Source organism: Ostrinia furnacalis, unplaced genomic scaffold, assembly GCF_004193835.3.
Source record: "Ostrinia furnacalis isolate ACB-3 unplaced genomic scaffold, ASM419383v2 OfSCF2409, whole genome shotgun sequence".
NCBI classification, from domain to species: Eukaryota; Metazoa; Arthropoda; class Insecta; order Lepidoptera; family Crambidae; genus Ostrinia; species Ostrinia furnacalis.
In genome coordinates, this window is record NW_021132648.1 from 23165 (window position 1) to 42599 (window position 19435).

General features: G+C 38.3%; 2 protein-coding genes across 2 annotated transcripts; one reads left to right on the forward strand and one right to left on the reverse strand.

Annotated features, from left to right (window-relative positions):
* Positions 1 to 1436: 1436 nt before the first annotated feature.
* Positions 1437 to 11519, reverse strand: LOC114355466 (acyl-CoA synthetase short-chain family member 3, mitochondrial). Its single transcript, XM_028308314.1, has 12 exons — positions 11136 to 11519; positions 10661 to 10811; positions 9827 to 9971; positions 8968 to 9112; positions 8562 to 8658; positions 7978 to 8177; positions 7491 to 7722; positions 3576 to 3735; positions 2658 to 2805; positions 2399 to 2544; positions 1987 to 2218; positions 1437 to 1799 (listed from the first exon to the last, which is right to left on the reverse strand). The coding sequence occupies exons 1-12, from the start codon at positions 11245 to 11247 to the stop codon at positions 1522 to 1524; spliced, it is 2046 nt and encodes a 681-aa protein (XP_028164115.1). The 5' UTR covers positions 11248 to 11519; the 3' UTR covers positions 1437 to 1521.
* Positions 11520 to 15045: 3526 nt separating this feature from the next.
* Positions 15046 to 17646, forward strand: LOC114355438 (uncharacterized). Its single transcript, XM_028308278.1, has 3 exons — positions 15046 to 15080; positions 16471 to 16478; positions 17264 to 17646. The coding sequence occupies exons 1-3, from the start codon at positions 15046 to 15048 to the stop codon at positions 17644 to 17646; spliced, it is 426 nt and encodes a 141-aa protein (XP_028164079.1).
* Positions 17647 to 19435: the final 1789 nt, after the last annotated feature.

A 19435-nucleotide genomic window follows, 5' to 3' on the forward strand; every position in this document is an offset into this window, starting at 1 on the left:
TATGAGTTAACACCATGTTATAATAACACTGTGTTGCCGAAAATACAAAATTTTATGTAGAAATCACAAACCTACTGACACTGTAAACAGAATTGGAATTCATCGGGGATTCTAAAAAAGTGTTTTTAATTAATTAATGCTGCAGTCACCGTGGGAATTTAGGAATTTATTTAATATTCGAAATTCGAAAAATGAAACACATAATTATGAAGAAGTTTTTATTTTTAATAAAATTACAAACAAGGCCCTATGGATTATAATGTTTTACTAAACGTAAAAATGAGAAACGCGCTTGAATTATTCAGGTATGTTATATGAATTTTCTCATTATTAATTTTGCTCGTGTTATTCCTCATTTTTAAATTTTATAATAACGCAATCTGAAAGTTTTAAAGTAAATAATTAACTTTTAAATCACACATGCACATAATTTTGTATGTACCTAATAGTAATAATAAAACATTAATAATAGTACCTACTTCGTTAAATAATATTTTAAGTGACTTGTGATGTGCAATTTTAGAGAAGTACCTACCTACCATTGTAGGTAATCAATAATGAACTCAATAGCTTCAATAAAATCATGAAAAAAACACAGACGTTTAGTTAGTTACACACCGAAACTAAAGAAGTTAGTAAAAATATTATAACGAATAATACCTACAAAAGATTTTTGTTTTTTTTTTTTATGTTTTTTAATACATTGCATTACCTACCTACCTATTTAATGATATTTTATTACCTGCTATCACATTGAGCTTATTCATCTAAATGATTACTTAATTTTAAGTGGCAGATGTTTAATAATAATCTACTTAGAATAACTAATAATAATTGTATATTTGTATCTAGTAACTGAATTCATTTTACCAATATATTTTCCTTAGTTTAAATGGGAGTGCAATTAAAAATGGATTTGGCTTACTGTCAAACTGGATTTTGGATCTTGAATGCACAAACGGTAGTCAATGATCATGGAAAATACACAATCTATCATCCCCTTCATGATAAAAAGTTTCTCATATCGAACAACTAGTAATGCATTTCCATACTAAACCGTCATACAATAATTATTTAATTTACCTATATGCCGACAACGAAATTGAAGGAACCTATAAAATGCATGCTATTATTTGATTTCACATTTAAATTAAATAACTTAACTTATTTATTTCATATTGTCAGCCTCTCCGTAGCTCTAACATGGCTTTCAGTGCATAAAAAATACCTATTATGTTGATACTTATTTGAAAAGATGGTTCTTGAAAAAATAGAACAGTAAAAACTATTGTTTTAAAAATTACTCATTTGATGAGTTGATAGGAACAAAATATTGATCTGTAGGCCTAAGATGCGCGCCGCGATAAGCGGTTATCACGCCATTTTATCGATTTTGCCCATACATTTTGACGTCGATAAAACTTATCATGGCGCGCATCTTAGACCTACTGGTTGTATAAAAATATTTGATCTAGAATTTTGATTTAAAACAACTATCAACAAAAACAGAATTCTTAGACATTAAAATTCAGGATCCGGCGCATCGATGGCATATCCAAACTTCTGCAAAGCGGTTTTGATTTCACCAAATACTGTTGGGTCTTCAATAGTCGCGGGCAACTTCACTAGTTGCGACCGTGCAAGCTTCGCAATAGCACCTCTTAGGGCTTTGCCAGATCTGGTACGTGGGAGGGCTGGTACGGCTACAGCTTTTCTGAATGCTGCTATAGGTCCGATGAGATGACGAACCAGAGCGATCAGTTCTTGGGTGACAGTGATTTCAGCAACGATTTCTTCATCTGCAAATAGTTATTGAAAGTTGTGAAAAGTTGCAAAAACATAAAATGTTTTTCTTAAGTTGGAACGTGAGAGTGAGTGTACACTAAATCCTCTATTTTGCCTCTGTAAATTAGTGAGGGTCATCCACTTGCAGAGTCCTAAGTGACCTGTTTATGATGATGATGATGAAGAATAAAAGATACTCACCATCTTGAGGTGGTCTCATGACGTACAAACACAGCGGCACATCTCCTTTAGTAGGGTCTGGGGCCCCGACCACAACAGCATCGGCAACTCTGGCGTGCTTCAATACTACGTCTTCCAGCGCCGCTGTTGAAAGACGGTGGCCGGCGACATTTATGACGTCATCTGCTCTGGCCACCACCCACACTGCTCCTTCAGCGCTTATCCAGCCGGCATCCTGAGTGTCGTAGTATCCCTAGAAAGTAGGAGAAATACACATTAGCTTTTCAATGTGACAAACAACAGTTTACGTGTAGACTATTTTTAGCAACAATTTGGTTTTGACGCATTATTACTGTTGTTGTTCATCAATCATTAACTTAATTAATTTATGCTCATGAACATAAACTGATATTAACACAAAAGCAAAACTTACAGGATAGGATTCGAAGTAAGTTTTTTTGAAGCGTTCGTCAGCTTGCCACAATGTAGAAGCAAAGCCAGGTGGAAGTGGAAGCTTGGCGACTAGTCTGCCTACTTCGCCAGTCTGACATTCTATGCCATCTTCTCGTAACGTACGAACTGAAACAAATAAAAATAATACCATTTAGGTGAAAGTAACAGTTTCATTTATTAATTTTATAGCAAGGTATCAAAATGATAATGGTATGAAACCATCAGATTGAATCTCTTACTATCATATCCAGGAACAGGATATCCTGCAGAGTGAGGCGGCACTGCTTTGACGCCATATCCCAAGCATGCAGCGGTGATGGCGGAACCAGTCTCCGTTTGCCACCAGTGGTTCAATACAGGAACTCCAAATACGCGTTCAGCCCATTGCTGAAATCATTAAAACTATTGTTTTTACAGTGCCTGTGTCACATGGATAGAAAAATTCCACTCCGTACTCTACAAGACAGTCATTTTTTTTTAAATATCTCGACGTTGGAATGTAGTCTGTTACCATCCAGTGAATTCCAATGTGTATAGAAAACAGTTTAAGTTAATACAGTAATCGTATTTAATGTCCCATTTTCATTACTGAAAATGGGAGCAGCTAACTCAATTCTTTTCTACAAACCGCAAAATACATGTAAATTGTAACAGTCAGTTTGTTTTTCCTACTATTTATAGTGTACCTACTATACCGTTTAATTTACTGTTTAAACAATGCCACAGGGCAGAGATCAGAATCGTGGCGTTGAATTTAATCTACATAACGTTAAAACATGCTGTCAATATGTGAATAGGGACAATAACCTTCCAATTAAATACATGTTTACTGTTAACCTAAATATTTTTATTATTTTATTATATTTAAAGGCATTAATCTGTTCTATTGTGTAATATTCATTAAATATAAAATAATTAACTAAGTTTCTTCTTGGTCTTTCACCATGCGTTGCATAGCGCTTATCAAAATGTAAAGCATTATTCCATTGACCTTAGCTATTTACAATACAGTCGACTGCTACATTACATTGTTTACGTATTGATATATTCCGGTTTATTTCGATTTATTTAATTAAACACAATTAGGCACAGACACCTACCTACTTTAACGCTTATGATAGAACTTGATGAAAAACAAAATTAATACTTTTACTCACTCTAGTATCTTGGTCGCAATGTTCACCAGCCATAAATACAGTCTTCAAAGAATTTCCACAGTAACGTCTGGCGTATTTAGCTGATGGATCTGCACGTTTCAGAACTCGGAAAGCAGTAGGTATAGTGAAAAGAGCATTCACTCTATGCTGCTCTATTATTCTGTGGAGAAATCGCAGAATAAGTAAGTACCTACCTATACTAATAAAAAACAAGAATTTTAATCCATTTAGATTAGGTTAAGTAAAAAATAATACTGAGGGCTTAATACTAAATCGAAAGTAATTTGTTGCACCTACCTAAAATATTGTCCTGGGTCCGGAGTCCTGTCCGGTTTGCCCTCATAAAGTACTGATGTTAACCCAGCCAACAACGGTCCGTAACAGATGTAAGAGTGACCGACCACCCATCCCAGGTCTGATGCAGACCACCACACGCCTTTCTTGAGGCCGTATACTGCATGCATTGACCAGCACAAGGTGGCAGCATGACCGCACGGACGTTGAACGCCCTTCGGTGCATCAGTAGTACCTGTTAATAAGCCATATTTATTTAATCTGCAAGACCAAAAACTATGCTATCAGTAAATAGAACATCACTTAACTGTGGGAGAATTAATTTTTATTTTAAGCAAATACTTGCTGAAACCAAGCATTAGGACGACTATCTATAATCTTCCAAAGTGGGTGTCCAAGTAAAAATATGGGTAAGAATGTAAAAAAGATAATCCTACATACCTGATGTATACAAAATATACAGCGGTTCGTTTGCCTCCACTGACACGCAAGGTACAGGATCCGCCTCCAATGCCTCCTGCCACGAAATGTCCCTGTCTTGCTCTAAAGCACATTCGAGCACTCTCCTACGTTGGTATATAATGCACTTTCGGGGCTGATGCGTGCTTTGGCAGAGTGCCTCATCTAGTATATCCTTGTACCTAGTAATAAAAGCATTTTTATTACGACAAAAAATTAAATTACTCAAAAACAATATGTGAAATTATTCAAATGATGTTGAATAATTTTATTTAACAATTTTTAATTATTACCAAAAAGATATTATGAAAAAAGTTTCAGACGTTTTCAAAAATGTCTGATTTAATATTTGCCTACGCTACGACGCACACTTTATGGTTTTGCATTGTCAAATATGGCGTAGGTAAAAAAGCGCGCGAAATGTTTGAAAAAGTTTCCGAAAGTTTTGTTAATTTACTTTCAATAATTTGCTTGATTAAATTAAAATAATTATTCGGGTCTTTACTATGATTATTTATGTATGTACGTGAGTAAATTCAAGACATGTGGACAAAGTGAAAGTGTTGTTTTTGTATTGAATCATACCGAACAATTTTGTTGGGTTCCACTCCACAGCTGGCCGCAATGATCACGGTGGGCTCTGCGTGTTCGATTCTAGTCCTCAATTCCCTTGCAGCAAAACCTAAAGAATAACAAAAATATGAAATACGATTAAGAAGCCATTAGATGAAAATACAGTGAAAGAAAAGGTAAATTTGAGCTTTATAACTTTATAGCAAGACAACTCGTAATCTGTTGTTAATTTTCTGCAAGTTTATAGAACTCGAGCTTACGGGGCTAATATAAGAACATCTGGCCTTTAACTCCAATTCTTCTGGCTAATGTTGGGTTAATTATTCTCCATTTGCCGCAGATAAATTACTAAATAGGAAACTAAATAGCCCCATGACGATACAAATACTATGACGAGCTATTATCTTACCTCCGAACACCACGGAGTGTATAGCGCCGATCCTGTTGGTGGCCAGCATGCTGACAATTGCTTCAGGGATCAGCGGCATATAGATCAGCACTCGAGAGCCCCGCGTGACCCCCAGGGCTGACAATGTGCCGGCCATGCGGGACACCTTCGGAAAATTGATAAGTAAGTATTTGTCTGTTTTATAGATTGGGAAACGGCTACTGATTTTAAAATCCCTTTTTGAAAGTGACCCTTAATCATTAGAAATTAAGAGTTATACTGAGGTTTGAGGTTTCCCTCTCACTATGACGTTACTAGTACTAGTACGCGGTAAAATCGGATTTCGTACAGACAATTGATTGAAAACTTACTCAGTTTCCAGGGATAGAATGGAGTGAATTTTATGAGAAGCTGTGCCTTGGAGTGGTTATTGGTGTCAAATTAAGTACATAAAATCCAATCGCAGAGAGAGAAAATTAAATTATCTCTTTCAGACTGGGAGAGGACAGTTGTTCTTTCCAAATGGACCACCTTCTTTTGTTTTCCTGATATCATCATCATCATCTCAGCCATAGGAGGTTGGTAGCGGCCTGCGTCCAGCGCTTTCCTGCTACCTTTATGATGTCGTCGGTCCACCTTGTGTCCTGATATAATAGTGTAATTGACATACCTGATCTTTCAGCTCAGCGTACGTGATCTTCCTGACGGTGTCAGTGAGCGGTGAGTCGTGCACCAAGGCGACGCAGTCTCCCTTGCCACTGCTGACGTGGCGGTCCACCGCATTGTGGCATACCGACATCTCGCCACCAACCCACCTGGCATTAGATTTTTGTTAAGAAGCTGTAGAACTGGCGCTTAGAATGTGAATTTACTATGTTATATCATCATCATCATTTCAGCCATAGGACGTCCACTGCTGAACATAGGCCTCCCCCAATGATTTCCACAATGGCCAGTTGGTGGCGGCCTGGCCCTGCATCCAGCGTCTTCCCGCTACCTTTGTGAGGTCGTCGGTCCACCTTATGGGTGGACATCCTACACTGCGCTTTCCGGTACGTGGCCTCCAATCCAGAACCTTGCTGCCCCATCGGCCGTCAGTTCTGCGTACTATATGCCCTGCCCATTGTCATGTTATTGCTATTGTTATATGTTAGCCAATAAATATGATCGAATCAGAAATGAGGAGATCCGTAAGATAACTAAAGTTCAAAAACCTTCTCGAGTGACAATCACGCGCCAGATGCAGCAGACCTTCACTTAATGGACCGAAGACCTGGTGAAGGTTACGGAAGGCGTCTGGATGCAGCCAGCGCAGGACTAGTCATAGTGGAAATTCTTGGGAGAGACTTTTGTTCAGTAATGGACATGACATCTGTATAGACTATTCAGTTTTCTGGTCAATCCATTCCTTTCAGAAATGTCGAGATACTGTTACCTAGTTAATTACTTAATTGTGAAACTGATACTGACTTCATTGCATATTCAAGCGTTTATTTGTGTGGGGGTTACGCAAGGAACGGTACTTTGCTCTTTATATTATTTATTTCCATTAAAATAAGTTACACATACCATTTAGTAAACGGTGGGTTGGAATTATCGAGGACTCTGTCCCAAGGTTTGCTCCACTCCAGCTCATGGCCGACCTCTGCCCAGAACCCTTCGGGGTCGTCCAGGGAGCGACGGTGGGCCTTCTGGTATACCGGTGTGACACCACTCTCTCCTAATTAGGATAAATAAAGTAAGTGTAAGTAGGTACTTATTACTAGCTATTTGTCCGGCGTTCCCTTGTCCGTCTCCATGGTACAAGAGAGCCGAAATTGCGGAGTGGTTTATCTAACATAGTAAAGTTTCATTTCTCCAGACTCTCACAATCTTTCTCGTTTTTAGTGCAGTAAGCCTACCTACTTAGGTATTTATAACGATTTTTAGTTTAAATCTCCTCTACCGATTTATCGCAAACTAATTACCTACTAATATTCAAGCCCTCCAAGTAGCTAAGCTAATTGTATTTGAAGCGAGTTCACCACAATAGTCTAGTAAAGTACATTATCTAAACTATGAATTAATTACAATANTCGCAGAATAAGTAAGTACCTACCTATACTAATAAAAAACAAGAATTTTAATCCATTTAGATTAGGTTAAGTAAAAAATAATACTGAGGGCTTAATACTAAATCGAAAGTAATTTGTGGCACCTACCTAAAATATTGTCCTGGGTCCGGAGTCCTGTCCGGTTTGCCCTCATAAAGTACTGATGTTAACCCAGCCAACAACGGTCCGTAACAGATGTAAGAGTGACCGACCACCCATCCCAGGTCTGATGCAGACCACCACACGCCTTTCTTGAGGCCGTATACTGCATGCATTGACCAACACAAGGTGGCAGCATGACCGCACGGACGTTGAACGCCCTTCGGTGCATCAGTAGTACCTGTAAATAAACCATATTTCTTTAATCCGCTAGACCAAGAACTACGCTATCACTTGACTATGGGAGAATTAATCTTTATTTTCAGCAAATAAAATTAAAAAGCTATCCGCTGAAGCCAAGCATTAGTGTCTAATGCTAAGATGATACGTACATAATCGTCTAATGATTAGACGATTATGTACTTATCATCTTCCAAAGAGGGTATCCAAGTAAAAATAATATGAGTTAGAATGTAAAAAAGATAATCCCACATACCTGATGTATACAAAATATACAGCGGTTCATTTGCCTCCACTGACACGCAAGGTACAGGATCCGCCTCCAATGCCTCCTGCCAGGAGATGTCCCTGTCTTGCTCTAAAGCACATTCGAGCACTCGCCTACGTTGGTATATAATGCATTTTCGAGGCTGATGCGTGCTTTGGCAGAGTGCCTCATCTAGTATATCCTTGTACCTAGTAATAAAAATAACGATTTACTTACATAAAAAAATATTTAAAAATTTGTAAAATTATCAAATGACTTATTTGAATAATTTCTCAATTTTTCATTATTACCAAAAAGATAAGAAAAGTTTCAGACGTTTTCAGAAATTTCTGATTTAATATTTGCCTACGACATAAACTCTATGGTTTTGCATTTTTAAATATGGCGTAGGTAAAAAAGCGCGCGAAATTTTTGAAAAAGTTTCCGAAAGTTGTGTTAATTTACTTTAAATAATTTGCTTGATTAAATTAAAATAATTATTCGGGTCTTTACTATGATTATTTATGTATGTACGTGAGTAAATTCAAGACTTGTGAACGAAGTGAAAGTGTTGTTTTTGTATTGAATCGTACCGAACAATTTTGTTGGGTTCCACTCCACAGCTGGCCGCAATGATCACGGTGGGCTCTGCGTGTTCGATTCTAGTCCTCAATTCCCTTGCAGCAAAACCTAAACAATAACAAAAATATGAAATACAATTAAGATTAATTAATGCCATTAGATGGAAATACAGTGAAAGAGAAGGTAAGTTTGAGCTTTATAACTAGCAAGACTAAACTCGTAAACTGTTGAATTTATTTTCTGTAAGTTTATACAACTCGTGCTTACGGGGCTAATATGAGAACATCAGGCCTTTAACTCCAATTCTTTTGCTTTGAGAATGTAGGGTATATTCTCCATTTGCCGCAGATAAATTACTAAATAGGAAACTAAATAGCCCCATGACGATACAAATACTATGACGAGCTATTATCTTACCTCCGAACACCACGGAGTGTATAGCGCCAATCCTGTTGGTGGCCAACATGCTGACGATGGCTTCAGGGATCAGCGGCATATAGATCAGCACTCGGGAGCCCCGCGTGACCCCCAGAGCAGAGAGCTTGCCGGCCATGCGGGACACCTTCGGAAAATTGCTAGGTAAGTATTTGTTTGTACCCTAACTGTTTTGATGGCGAAATGGCTACTGACTTTTTAATTTATTTGTGAAAGTGACGTAATACATTTCTTATTTAATATTTAAGTATTTTTAAAATTAAGTTACAAACTAAGTAACTTAATTATTTATTATACCTAAGAGTTAGGTATATTGAGGTTTGAGGTTGCTGCCTTCTCACTAATGGAACCTACATGACCCTATGCTACGACGTTACTAGTTCGCAATAAAATCGTTCAGACTTACTCCGTTTCCAGTACCTCTAGCATGAACAACTTTCGTCTTCGAATCATTTGCGTATTCGACAAAATTCGATACTCAACCTTCGAATTAAACGATAACGTGACAATTTTGATTCTCAAAATAAGTTTCGTGCAACCATTTCTCATACTAAGTTCACTTTAGGACACGTTCACAAGGGCGCTGTTGTAGTTTTCGTACTAAATCTTTTGATGGCGATTCGAATACGCAAACGATTCGAACTCGAAAGTTTTTCGTGCTAGCCGTACAGGGTTAGAATGGAGTGATTTTATGAGAAGCTGTGAGAGTTTTTGGTTATTGGTCCCAATCGCAGAGAGGGAAAATTAAATGATCTCTTTCAGACTGGGAGAGGACAATTGTTCTTTCCAAATAAACCTTCTGAACTTTGATGTCCTGATATAAGTAATAATAAAGATATACCTGATCTTTCAGCTCAGCGTACGTGATCTTCCTGACGGTGTCAGTAAGCGGTGAGTCGTGCACCAAGGCGACGCAGTCTCCCTTGCCACTGCTAACGTGGCGGTCCACCGCATTGTGGCATACCGACATCTCGCCACCAACCCACCTGGCATTAGATTTTTGTTAGGACTGTAGAACTGGCGCTTAGAATGTGAATTTACTATGTTATATCATCATCATTTCAGCCATAGGACGTCCACTGCTGAACATAGGCCTCCCCCAATGATTTCCACAATGGCCAGTTGGTGGCGGCTTGGCCCTGCATCCAGCGCCTTCCCGCTACCTTTATGAGGTCGTCGGTCCACCTTGTGGGTGGACGTCCTACCCTGCGCTTTCTGGTACGTGGCCGTCAGTTCCATGCCATGTTATTCCTATGTTATATGTATGTTAGCCAATGAATGTGATCGAATCAGGAATGAGGAGATCCTAAGATAACTAAAGTTCAAAAATGTTCTAGAGAAACAATCACGCGACAGATGCAGCAGGCCTTCCACTCGATGGACCGAAGACCTAGTGATGGTTACTGAAGGCGTATGGATGAAGCCAGTGCAGGACTAGTCATTGTGGAAATTCTTGGGAGAGACTTTTGTTAGTGGACATCTGTATCTATTTTCATTTTCTGGTTAATCCACTCCTTTCAGTAATATTGAGATACTGTTATCTAATTAATCGTGTAACTGATACTGACTTCATTGCATATTCAAGCGTTTATTTGTGTGGGGGTTACGCAAGGAACGGTACTTTGCCCTTTAGTATTCGTATCAAGTTATTTCTACTATAATAAGTTACACATACCATTTAGTAAACGGTGGGTTGGAATTATCGAGGACTCTGTCCCATGGTTTGCTCCACTCCAGCTCATGGCCGACCTCTGCCCAGAACCCTTCGGGGTCGTCCAGGGAGCGACGGTGGGCCTTCTGGTATACCGGTGTGACACCACTCTCTCCTAAATAAGATAAATAAGGTAAATGTAGGTACCTAGCACTAGCTATTTGTCCGGCGTTTCCTTGTGCGTCTCAATAGTACAAGTGTAGGTACAATCTTCCTCATTTTTAGTATAATAAGTAGGTAGTTATACGAGCAGAAGGCGATTTTTATTGTAAATGTCCTCTACCTATTTGTCGCAAACAAATTACTAATATTTAAGTCCTCCAAGTAGCTAAGCTTGTATTCGGAGCGAGTGCACCACAATAGTCCAGTAAAGTAGGTACCCTAACTAAACTATGAACTATTGATTACAATAATGTGAAGTTATCATCACAATACTTACCATAACTTTCTATATCAGCTGCCGAGACAAAAGTTTTCTTTTTTAATTCACTAATCGACGATTCGAATTTGTTTTTTTCAATTTTGGGAATCCCTTCGCTTTCTTGGTGCATTTTTGACTGTCACCAAATTCGCAAAATTAATAAAAAACACTTTTTTTTGGTTTTGAGTCGGCAAACCTACTCGGGATTTAATACGGTACTGTCGGGAGTAATAAGTCATTCCAGTAGCCCGTAGTCTTATTTCACCACATTTAAATTCCCGTTTACATATGAATGAATGACCCATGACACTACTGAATTATTAACTACGCTGAATGTAGCCGTCATGAAATTCCGGTTTATTATTCCGACACGATCCGGGATTCGTGTTATTTTTACGGGAATAGGTAGCTAACAGACTCTAGCTTATTATCATAATAAACTATAATATTAATAGCCTAAATGCATTATACATTGTAGAGAATACGAGTAGGTACGTATAGAAGATGTATTTATCCTTCTCAATTCTTTGAAAGTTTGGTCCTACTTANACCTACTTACTTACTTAAAATGGCCACTGACTTCTCAAACAAGTTCCTTACCCATATCTTGCTGTAGAGCTCTGCTTGCACAGAAAGGTGGAGGAAAACCGCAAAATCAGAATTGGAAGAAAAACTAACCGCGCGAACCCCGGGATTGCATTTCACGGGATAGATGTACGTCACTAAACAGTATAGTCGCAGTTCAGAATAGTAACATCATAACATGCAAGAAGGAAATGTTTAACTGTCTCGTCTATTATTTCATCGAAAATAGGTAGGATCTATTCCCAAGTTTAGAAATGCATTTTAAACTTTAATAAATACCTTGCAGATGATGGCTTAATTAAGGTTGGTTAATGATTTAAAATTGTCGGGGCTCTTCACAGATTTGTCCATCCTCTAAAGAAAAGAGAGAAACAGAATCGCATGGATAATAGCGTCAAGATTTTTTTTTATCCACAACGAGGAAGCTCTTGGCCTATATCTCACCTGATGGTAATTGATGATCAGGCCGAAGGTGGAAGCGAGCTTCACCCGGAATCCTCAACCACGGAGGAACTGGCTATCTTACCTCTAACAGCCGGAACACAACAATGCTGTTAACATTGTTGTTATGACGATAGACTTAGGTAAGATGGTGGTAGCTAGCCAGGCGGACTTAGAACAAGCCTTACCACCAACCAAACCGAACAGAAAAATCTGCCCCAACTGGAAATTGAACCCGGGACCTCTGCGTCTGAAGCAGGTGGTCTTACCACTAGACCACAGACTGAGGCGGTTCTGCTGAATTTAATGGTAACTTAGACTTAAACATAACATAACTTTCATACAACATAATAATATTTTTCCTGGAGTCTCTCCCACTACATCCAGCCATAAGTCAATTTAAATTGTATAATTTATTATGACTCGATCAGAAATTGAACCTATCTCTCTCACTAACTCCTTTTTAGCACAAATAACGCAATGGGACACTACTACCGATTCAAGAGGTCTCATCGATCCCTGCTGCTGAGGGCTTAGTGTATCTAATCAATAAGGCGATTATCACACTGCGCCGCGCTCCGCCGCGGTACGCGGAACGACAGATTTAATCATTGTATGCAAGTACCTCAGTTTGTATAGAAAACACGCGCGGCACAACACACTGACAACGCGTCTGCGTGCGGGATTTTTTATATGAAATCACGCGGACCGCGGCGGAGCGCGGCGCAGTGTGATAATCGCCTAAAATCTTCATACATTACTAAACGCAGTCGATTTCGAAAGCGTTTAATGTAAACTCACACTACACCCCCTGAACTATATTGTGGTAAGCCCACTGTTAAAATAAACATACAAGTCTAGCGGGAAATTTTAGTACCTAGCATAATTTAACAATAGTAGTAAGTATTCTCGGTTAGAAAATCTGCTTACCTCGAAAATACGAAAAGGTGTTTAGGAGTAGACCGGCCCCTCGTCTTATCCGTAGGTGAGCAAAGGACACCAAAGAGTCGCATATAGTCCACTTTTATCACCTGGGTGATCAAATCCAAGTGACCAAAGTGGAATAGAGTGATCAAAGGACACCAAAGTGTCGCTTGGAGTGCACTTCTATCACCTGGGTGATCAAATCCAAGTGACCAAAGTGGAATAGAGTGTTCAAAGGACACCAAAGTGTCGTTTGGAGTCCACTTTGATCACCTGTGTCATCTGTGTGATCAAATCCAGCTGTATAGAGTGATCAAAGGACACCAGTGTCGCTTGAAGTGCACTTTTATCACCTGGGTGATCAAATCCAGGCGATCAAAGTAAATAGACCTACGATATACTTATAAAAAATGTACTTACTTTTACGTTTATGGTCATCTTGAAACCGTAGCTTCGCCGCAGTGTTGTCCCGTAGTATAGAATTATTAGTGATCAAATTCAAAAAACGATTCACTGACTGACTCGGCTTTAAGATATCTAAAAAGGACAAAAATAATTAGTAGAGCATTATAATTTATTTATAAGTCAAAAGGATCTGACCATAGTATAATATTATATTATATTATTATTATACTAGCTTTCCGCCCGCGGCTTCGCCCGCGTGGAATTTTGTCTGTCACAGAAAAACAATATCGCGCGCGTATTTACTCACCGTTTAGACCTGGACTACGACAAACATTTTAAAACCAAAATCAGCTCAATCGGCCCAGTCGTTCTCGAGTTATAATCAGACTAACGAACATCAATTTTATTCATTTTTATTTATATAGATAGATATATGATAGCTAGCGGCCGTCCGCGACTTCGTACGCGTGGATCCCGTTTTACCCCCTTCATCTATCTTCAGCGGTTAACTCCCGTTCCCGTAGGAATTTTGCAATATCCTGTTGTAACTAAGCTTTAAGTTTACTAAGGTACCTGCACACCAAATTTCAAGCATCTAACTTAAGCGGTTTAGATTTTTCATACAAAAGGATTTTTCCGCTAATTCCGGGAAAATTTCGGGAATTCCTTTCTTAGTGCACCTCTACGGTACCTAAACTACGTCCCTTCCAAATTTCAAGTGCCTACGTTTAGCCGTTTAGGCTGTGCGTTGATCTGTCAGTCAGTCAGTCAGTTTCTCCTTTTATATAATACTAGCTGACCCGGCGAACTTTGTTCCGCCTTAATGGCAATAAATAACGGGATAAAAAGTATCCTATGTCCTTCGCCTGGCTCTAAACTACCTCCCTGTCAATTTTCAGCTAAATCGGTTCAGCCGTTCTTGAGTTATAAGTGGAGTAACTAACACGACTTTCTTTTATATAATAGACTAGCTTTCCGCCCGCGGCTTCGCGCGCGTGGACTATATTATCTACATATTTTAAGGAACCCTACTTTTTTTCAAAATAAAATTTAGCCTATGTTACTCGTGGATAATGTAGCTTCCGAATGGTGAAAGAATTTTTAAAAACGGTCCAGTAGTTTTTGAGCCTATTCATTACAACCAAACAAACAAACAAAGTTTTCCTCTTTATAATATTAGTGTAGATTTAGATTCATACAAAAGGATTTTTCCGCTAATTCCCGTTCCCGTGGGAATTTCGGGAATTCCTTTCTTAGTGCACCTCTACGGTACCTAAACTACGTCCCTTCCAAATTTCAAGTGCCTACGTTTAGCCGTTTAGGCTGTGCGTTGATCTGTCAGTCAGTCAGTCAGTTTCTCCTTTTATATATTTAGATAATAGTAATGTATGTTTTTTATAGTGTCCGACCGAAACTAGTTTTACGACCGAAACCGAAACCGAAAACGAATTTCGGCAACGGTGTCTATTTCGGCCGAAACCGAAATTTCCTTACAAGGCTCATATTTTGAGGGAAAAATAAAGAAATGCGAAAATGCACTGCCTGAAAGAATCGCACAACCTACTCCGACTACATGACTAGCCGCGCTATGGAACCGGCTGGGAAGGGGTATCTTTGTTCAACAATAGCTTCGAAAGTAATAGACGTAGACTAATAAATTTACATTTGTTTTGTAGAATAGCTCAAATACTAATAATACAATGCAAATAAGACATACTTTAACGACCTGGTTTTTCTTGTGTTGGAAAATAACTGAAAAAGAAGTGAAAATAGTCGTGTTTTTTTCTACTTAAATCCATTCCTACTTCCCTTGTGTCTGTTTTCTACTTTACTAATAGATCATTTTATCAGCTATCGCATGACATAAAATATTTGCTCGTTAGTGTTATGGTGCCCACGCAGTCACTTGTTTTAGAAGGAAGAGGTGAATTCTAAAAATTAAAAACTTTAAGCCTTGTAATTTTTTGAGAAATGGGTCAAGCCCCAAATTTGAAATATTTTCATCGATAAAATTGTCCATAGATCACGCCCTTAAAGTTTGATCACTACATGCCCGGACATATTGTATAATACTATAAATTAAGTATAAACTACGATCGTAATGCACATTCGGTTTCGGTCGTAGTTTCGGCAAGTTTGCCGCCGAAAACGAAACTAAACCGAAACTCGTGTTTTTACCGAAACTCAACCGAAAACGAAACCGAAACCGAACATTCGGTCGGACACTAGTTTTTTATTTGCGGAGGCTAAATTACCGGAGATTGGTTTTTGAAAGATTCATTATATTTAAATATTCTTTCGCTATTCAAGAAACAAAATTATTATTTTTTTACTTTATCGGAAATTGAACCATATTTTGAAAAGTACCTAATTCAATTTAAAAAAATCCAGAGGTCTATTTCTTCTAGGTTCAAATTATAAATTCATGATAATCTTAAGTTAAACAGATACATAATAAATTGTAGTATTTTTATTTATTATTATATTTTTTTAATCCTCAGGAAGGTCTGCTCGAACTTGTAGATTTCCAGGTTAAAAAATTCAACGTTAATCCTAGATAACCGACTTACCTCTATCTCTTGATGATATTTGAGCAAACATGTTCGTTTTGAAAATATAGACAAACTACTATCCGTTCCGCTGGCGATATGACGTCACTCGAAGGGACGCGTCTATAACTTTATCAAACTATATTTAAAATATTTTTTATTTATTATTATTGATAAAAATTGTATATTTGCGTAAAATAAGACACATTAATTGCGTTTAATCGCGGTTGGGGGAGGGGACGCGCGTTCCACGGACTGGCAAACTTAGCGCGAACGGGTAGTATGCACGTGCCTAGACCATGTGTTACCTATTTATAATATTCCATAACTAGATGCTAATAGGTATTTTTAAAAACTAGAGTTGGGTAGAAATACTATTTGAGTATCTAGGTAATACATCGATGTCGAATTATTGTCATTAAATGGTGTCTTTTCCCTTGATGTTGTAGATACCAAGGTCAGTAAGTAAGGGAGCATTGTGCGAACATCACACCTTCCCAAACCGTCTGACTAACCGTCAGCGTGGGAAGTGTAGGCCAAATTCTGTATTTTCCTCTGGCTAATAAGAAAGGATCATATTCTGCAATGAAGTCTTAGGGCGCTTTCAAATTTGCCTTTATAAATGTACTATCTTTTCGCCCGCGGCTTCACCCGCGTGAAATTTTGTTTGTCACAGAAAAACTGTATAACGCGCGCCCCTGTTTAAAAAACTGGGATAAAAACTACCCTATTTCCTTTATCCAGTATCTGTAGTTTGAAAATTAGGTATACCAATATGATCCACAATTTCATCCTCCATCCACAACATTCGTGAATTCATGGAACTCCTTGGTAGTTAGACTTGAAGTACGGAATCCTAATAACACCTATGTGATGGAGTTTACGGGTGTATTAATGGGATTTGATAATTTATGAAATAAAATTACCATTATTGATAAGCATTTGCGTTCATTAGAGCCTGGTTGCAGTCGTGAGAATTAATTACTACATTTACACAGTAATTTAACATGCTTTACACCTTTATTTTCACACTGCGTAAGTTACTCATTTTAAAAATACAACCCGTTTAATATAATTCATAATTATTTTAAATGAGGCATCACGCTAAATGACGTCACAGTGTCATAGCCTTAGGCCTCAGTGACTTCTCTCTGTGTCGAAGGCGAGAGCGGAACTTCTGGAGGAGGACTTGTGAGTTTTAAACGGCTACATTCAGTTCACTTTTTTCCCGATATTTTTCAGTGATACCATCAACTCTCGCATACACAGTAAAAGTGAAAGGCACTATTGAAATTGGTGACCAGATAGCCGACATATTAAAAGAGTTCAAGGACCGATTTGTCAGACAAATGGAAGACTTGCCTTCAATAAATAACGTTAAAACAGTGTCGGTACCTGTTGCTGAGAACAGCGATGGTATGCCTCAGCCCCGAGATGTCCCATTTCTGAACGATATTCCAATAATGGAGAACACACCAGAAAAGGATGTTAGCGTAGAATCTATTGATGTCCCGTTGCTGGATGAGATAGTAAGCAAAAAAGAAGGTCGAGTGCATATTTATGGGAATCACAAAAATAGTAAGGTTAGAAGACCACACGAACCCTTAAACAATATCGTTGTGTAAGTGACCTGAAACGTTTACCAAATAAAACAATGATCATTTGTATGATTTTATACTTTTCTAAGGTTCATCCCCAATCAAAAACTGCCACCTAATATAGCCAGTAACCATTAAGATCAAGCAACATTACTCAATCACATACTCAGTACCAGTCGATATGTTGTCCTGACGTTTTGGTAGGAAATGGGCCGACTTACATACAAGAGGTTTAATTTGTCCTCTCGGGAACACAGAAATTAGAAATTTCTTTTTTTAATCCACAACGAGGAAGTTCTTGGTCTGAATCTTACCTGATGGTAACTGATGATCAGGCCGAAGGTGGAAGCGAGCTTCACCCGGAATCCTCAACCACGGAGGAACTGGCTATCTTACCTCTAACAGCCGGAACACAACAATGCAGTTAACATTGTTTTGAACAAGCCCTACCACCAACCAAACCGAACAGAAAAGTCTGCCCCCACTGGGAATCGAACCCGGGACCTCTGCGTCTGAAGCAGGTGGTCTTACCACTAGACTACAGAGGCGGTTGCTCTCTTTCCGCTCTTCTTACCATAATATTAGTTCGACTAACACTGCAATCCCGCCCCAACCCACCAAAATCGATAAATTATCATTCATGTTACCTCGATTTGTCTTATGGGAACAACACTAGTGTTGTAAATGCAAATTGCTGAGTAGGCGACATCTATTTACTTCCTATACGTCATGTCGTGTTATGTATATCATAAACTTTTTCCATGCTACTGCGATACTAAAAATACACGGTTTTGCATCCTTGACATATTCACAGAGATTAAAGTAGCGAACAATACCTACCTATTATCTATACTAATATTATAAATGCGAAAGTAACTCTGTCTGTCTGTCTCTCTTTCACGCCTAAACCGCTGAACCGATTTTGATGAAATTTGGCACAGAGATAGTTTGAGTCCCGGAAAAGGACATAGGATAGTTTTTATCCCGGTTTTTGAAACAGGGACGCACGCGATAAATTTTTTCTGTGACAGACAAAATTCCACGCGGGCGAAGCCGCGGGCGGAAAGCTAGTTTTAGATAATAAACAAGACCATAAAAAAGCACACTATGTTTTTAGCAATTTGGTTTTGCACTACAAGTTCGAATAAACCAATTTTGTCTCGCACGTTGAACAGGCGCATGGAATAAACCTAATGGGCATCAGCTTTTTACAAAAGTCCCAAAAAGTTAAAAATGATTAGCAAACTATTGTCTTCCGTTGTTAATACAGCCTGCTAAGTCTTTCGTTAAATCTTTCGAAATATAAATCTAAGGGTTGTTACCTTTTTAGGGTTCGGTAGTCCTGACAAGGAACCCTTATAGTTTCGATATGTCTGTCTATAGTATATTAACACTAGAGAGCTGTAATTTTGTATAACTGGTTGAAGAAGTTAACTTTTTAATTTTAACTGTGTGGTGCCCAATATGCAGCGTAGTAGTAGAGTTGTGTCTCACAGGGAACACATTATTTCATTACTTTTTATTGTGGTGATACGGAAAATCGAAATGAAATGAAACAGGTATTTATATTAACCCTTTATTTTAAATTAAACGAATATCCTTGTGCCAATACAATGTGTTATCTGCTGTTTTACTATGGTTACGGTTATGCGAAATATTTATACTAGATTGAGCGTATGCCACATCTGTAAAAACATTATTTTAGTGAAGTATCTATACAAAAATGGGGTAATTTAACTTTCTCCATTTCTCTACGCTTCCACGTCCCTAACCACACTCCCCCACTACTGACGTAAACAGAACATTTTTACTAATT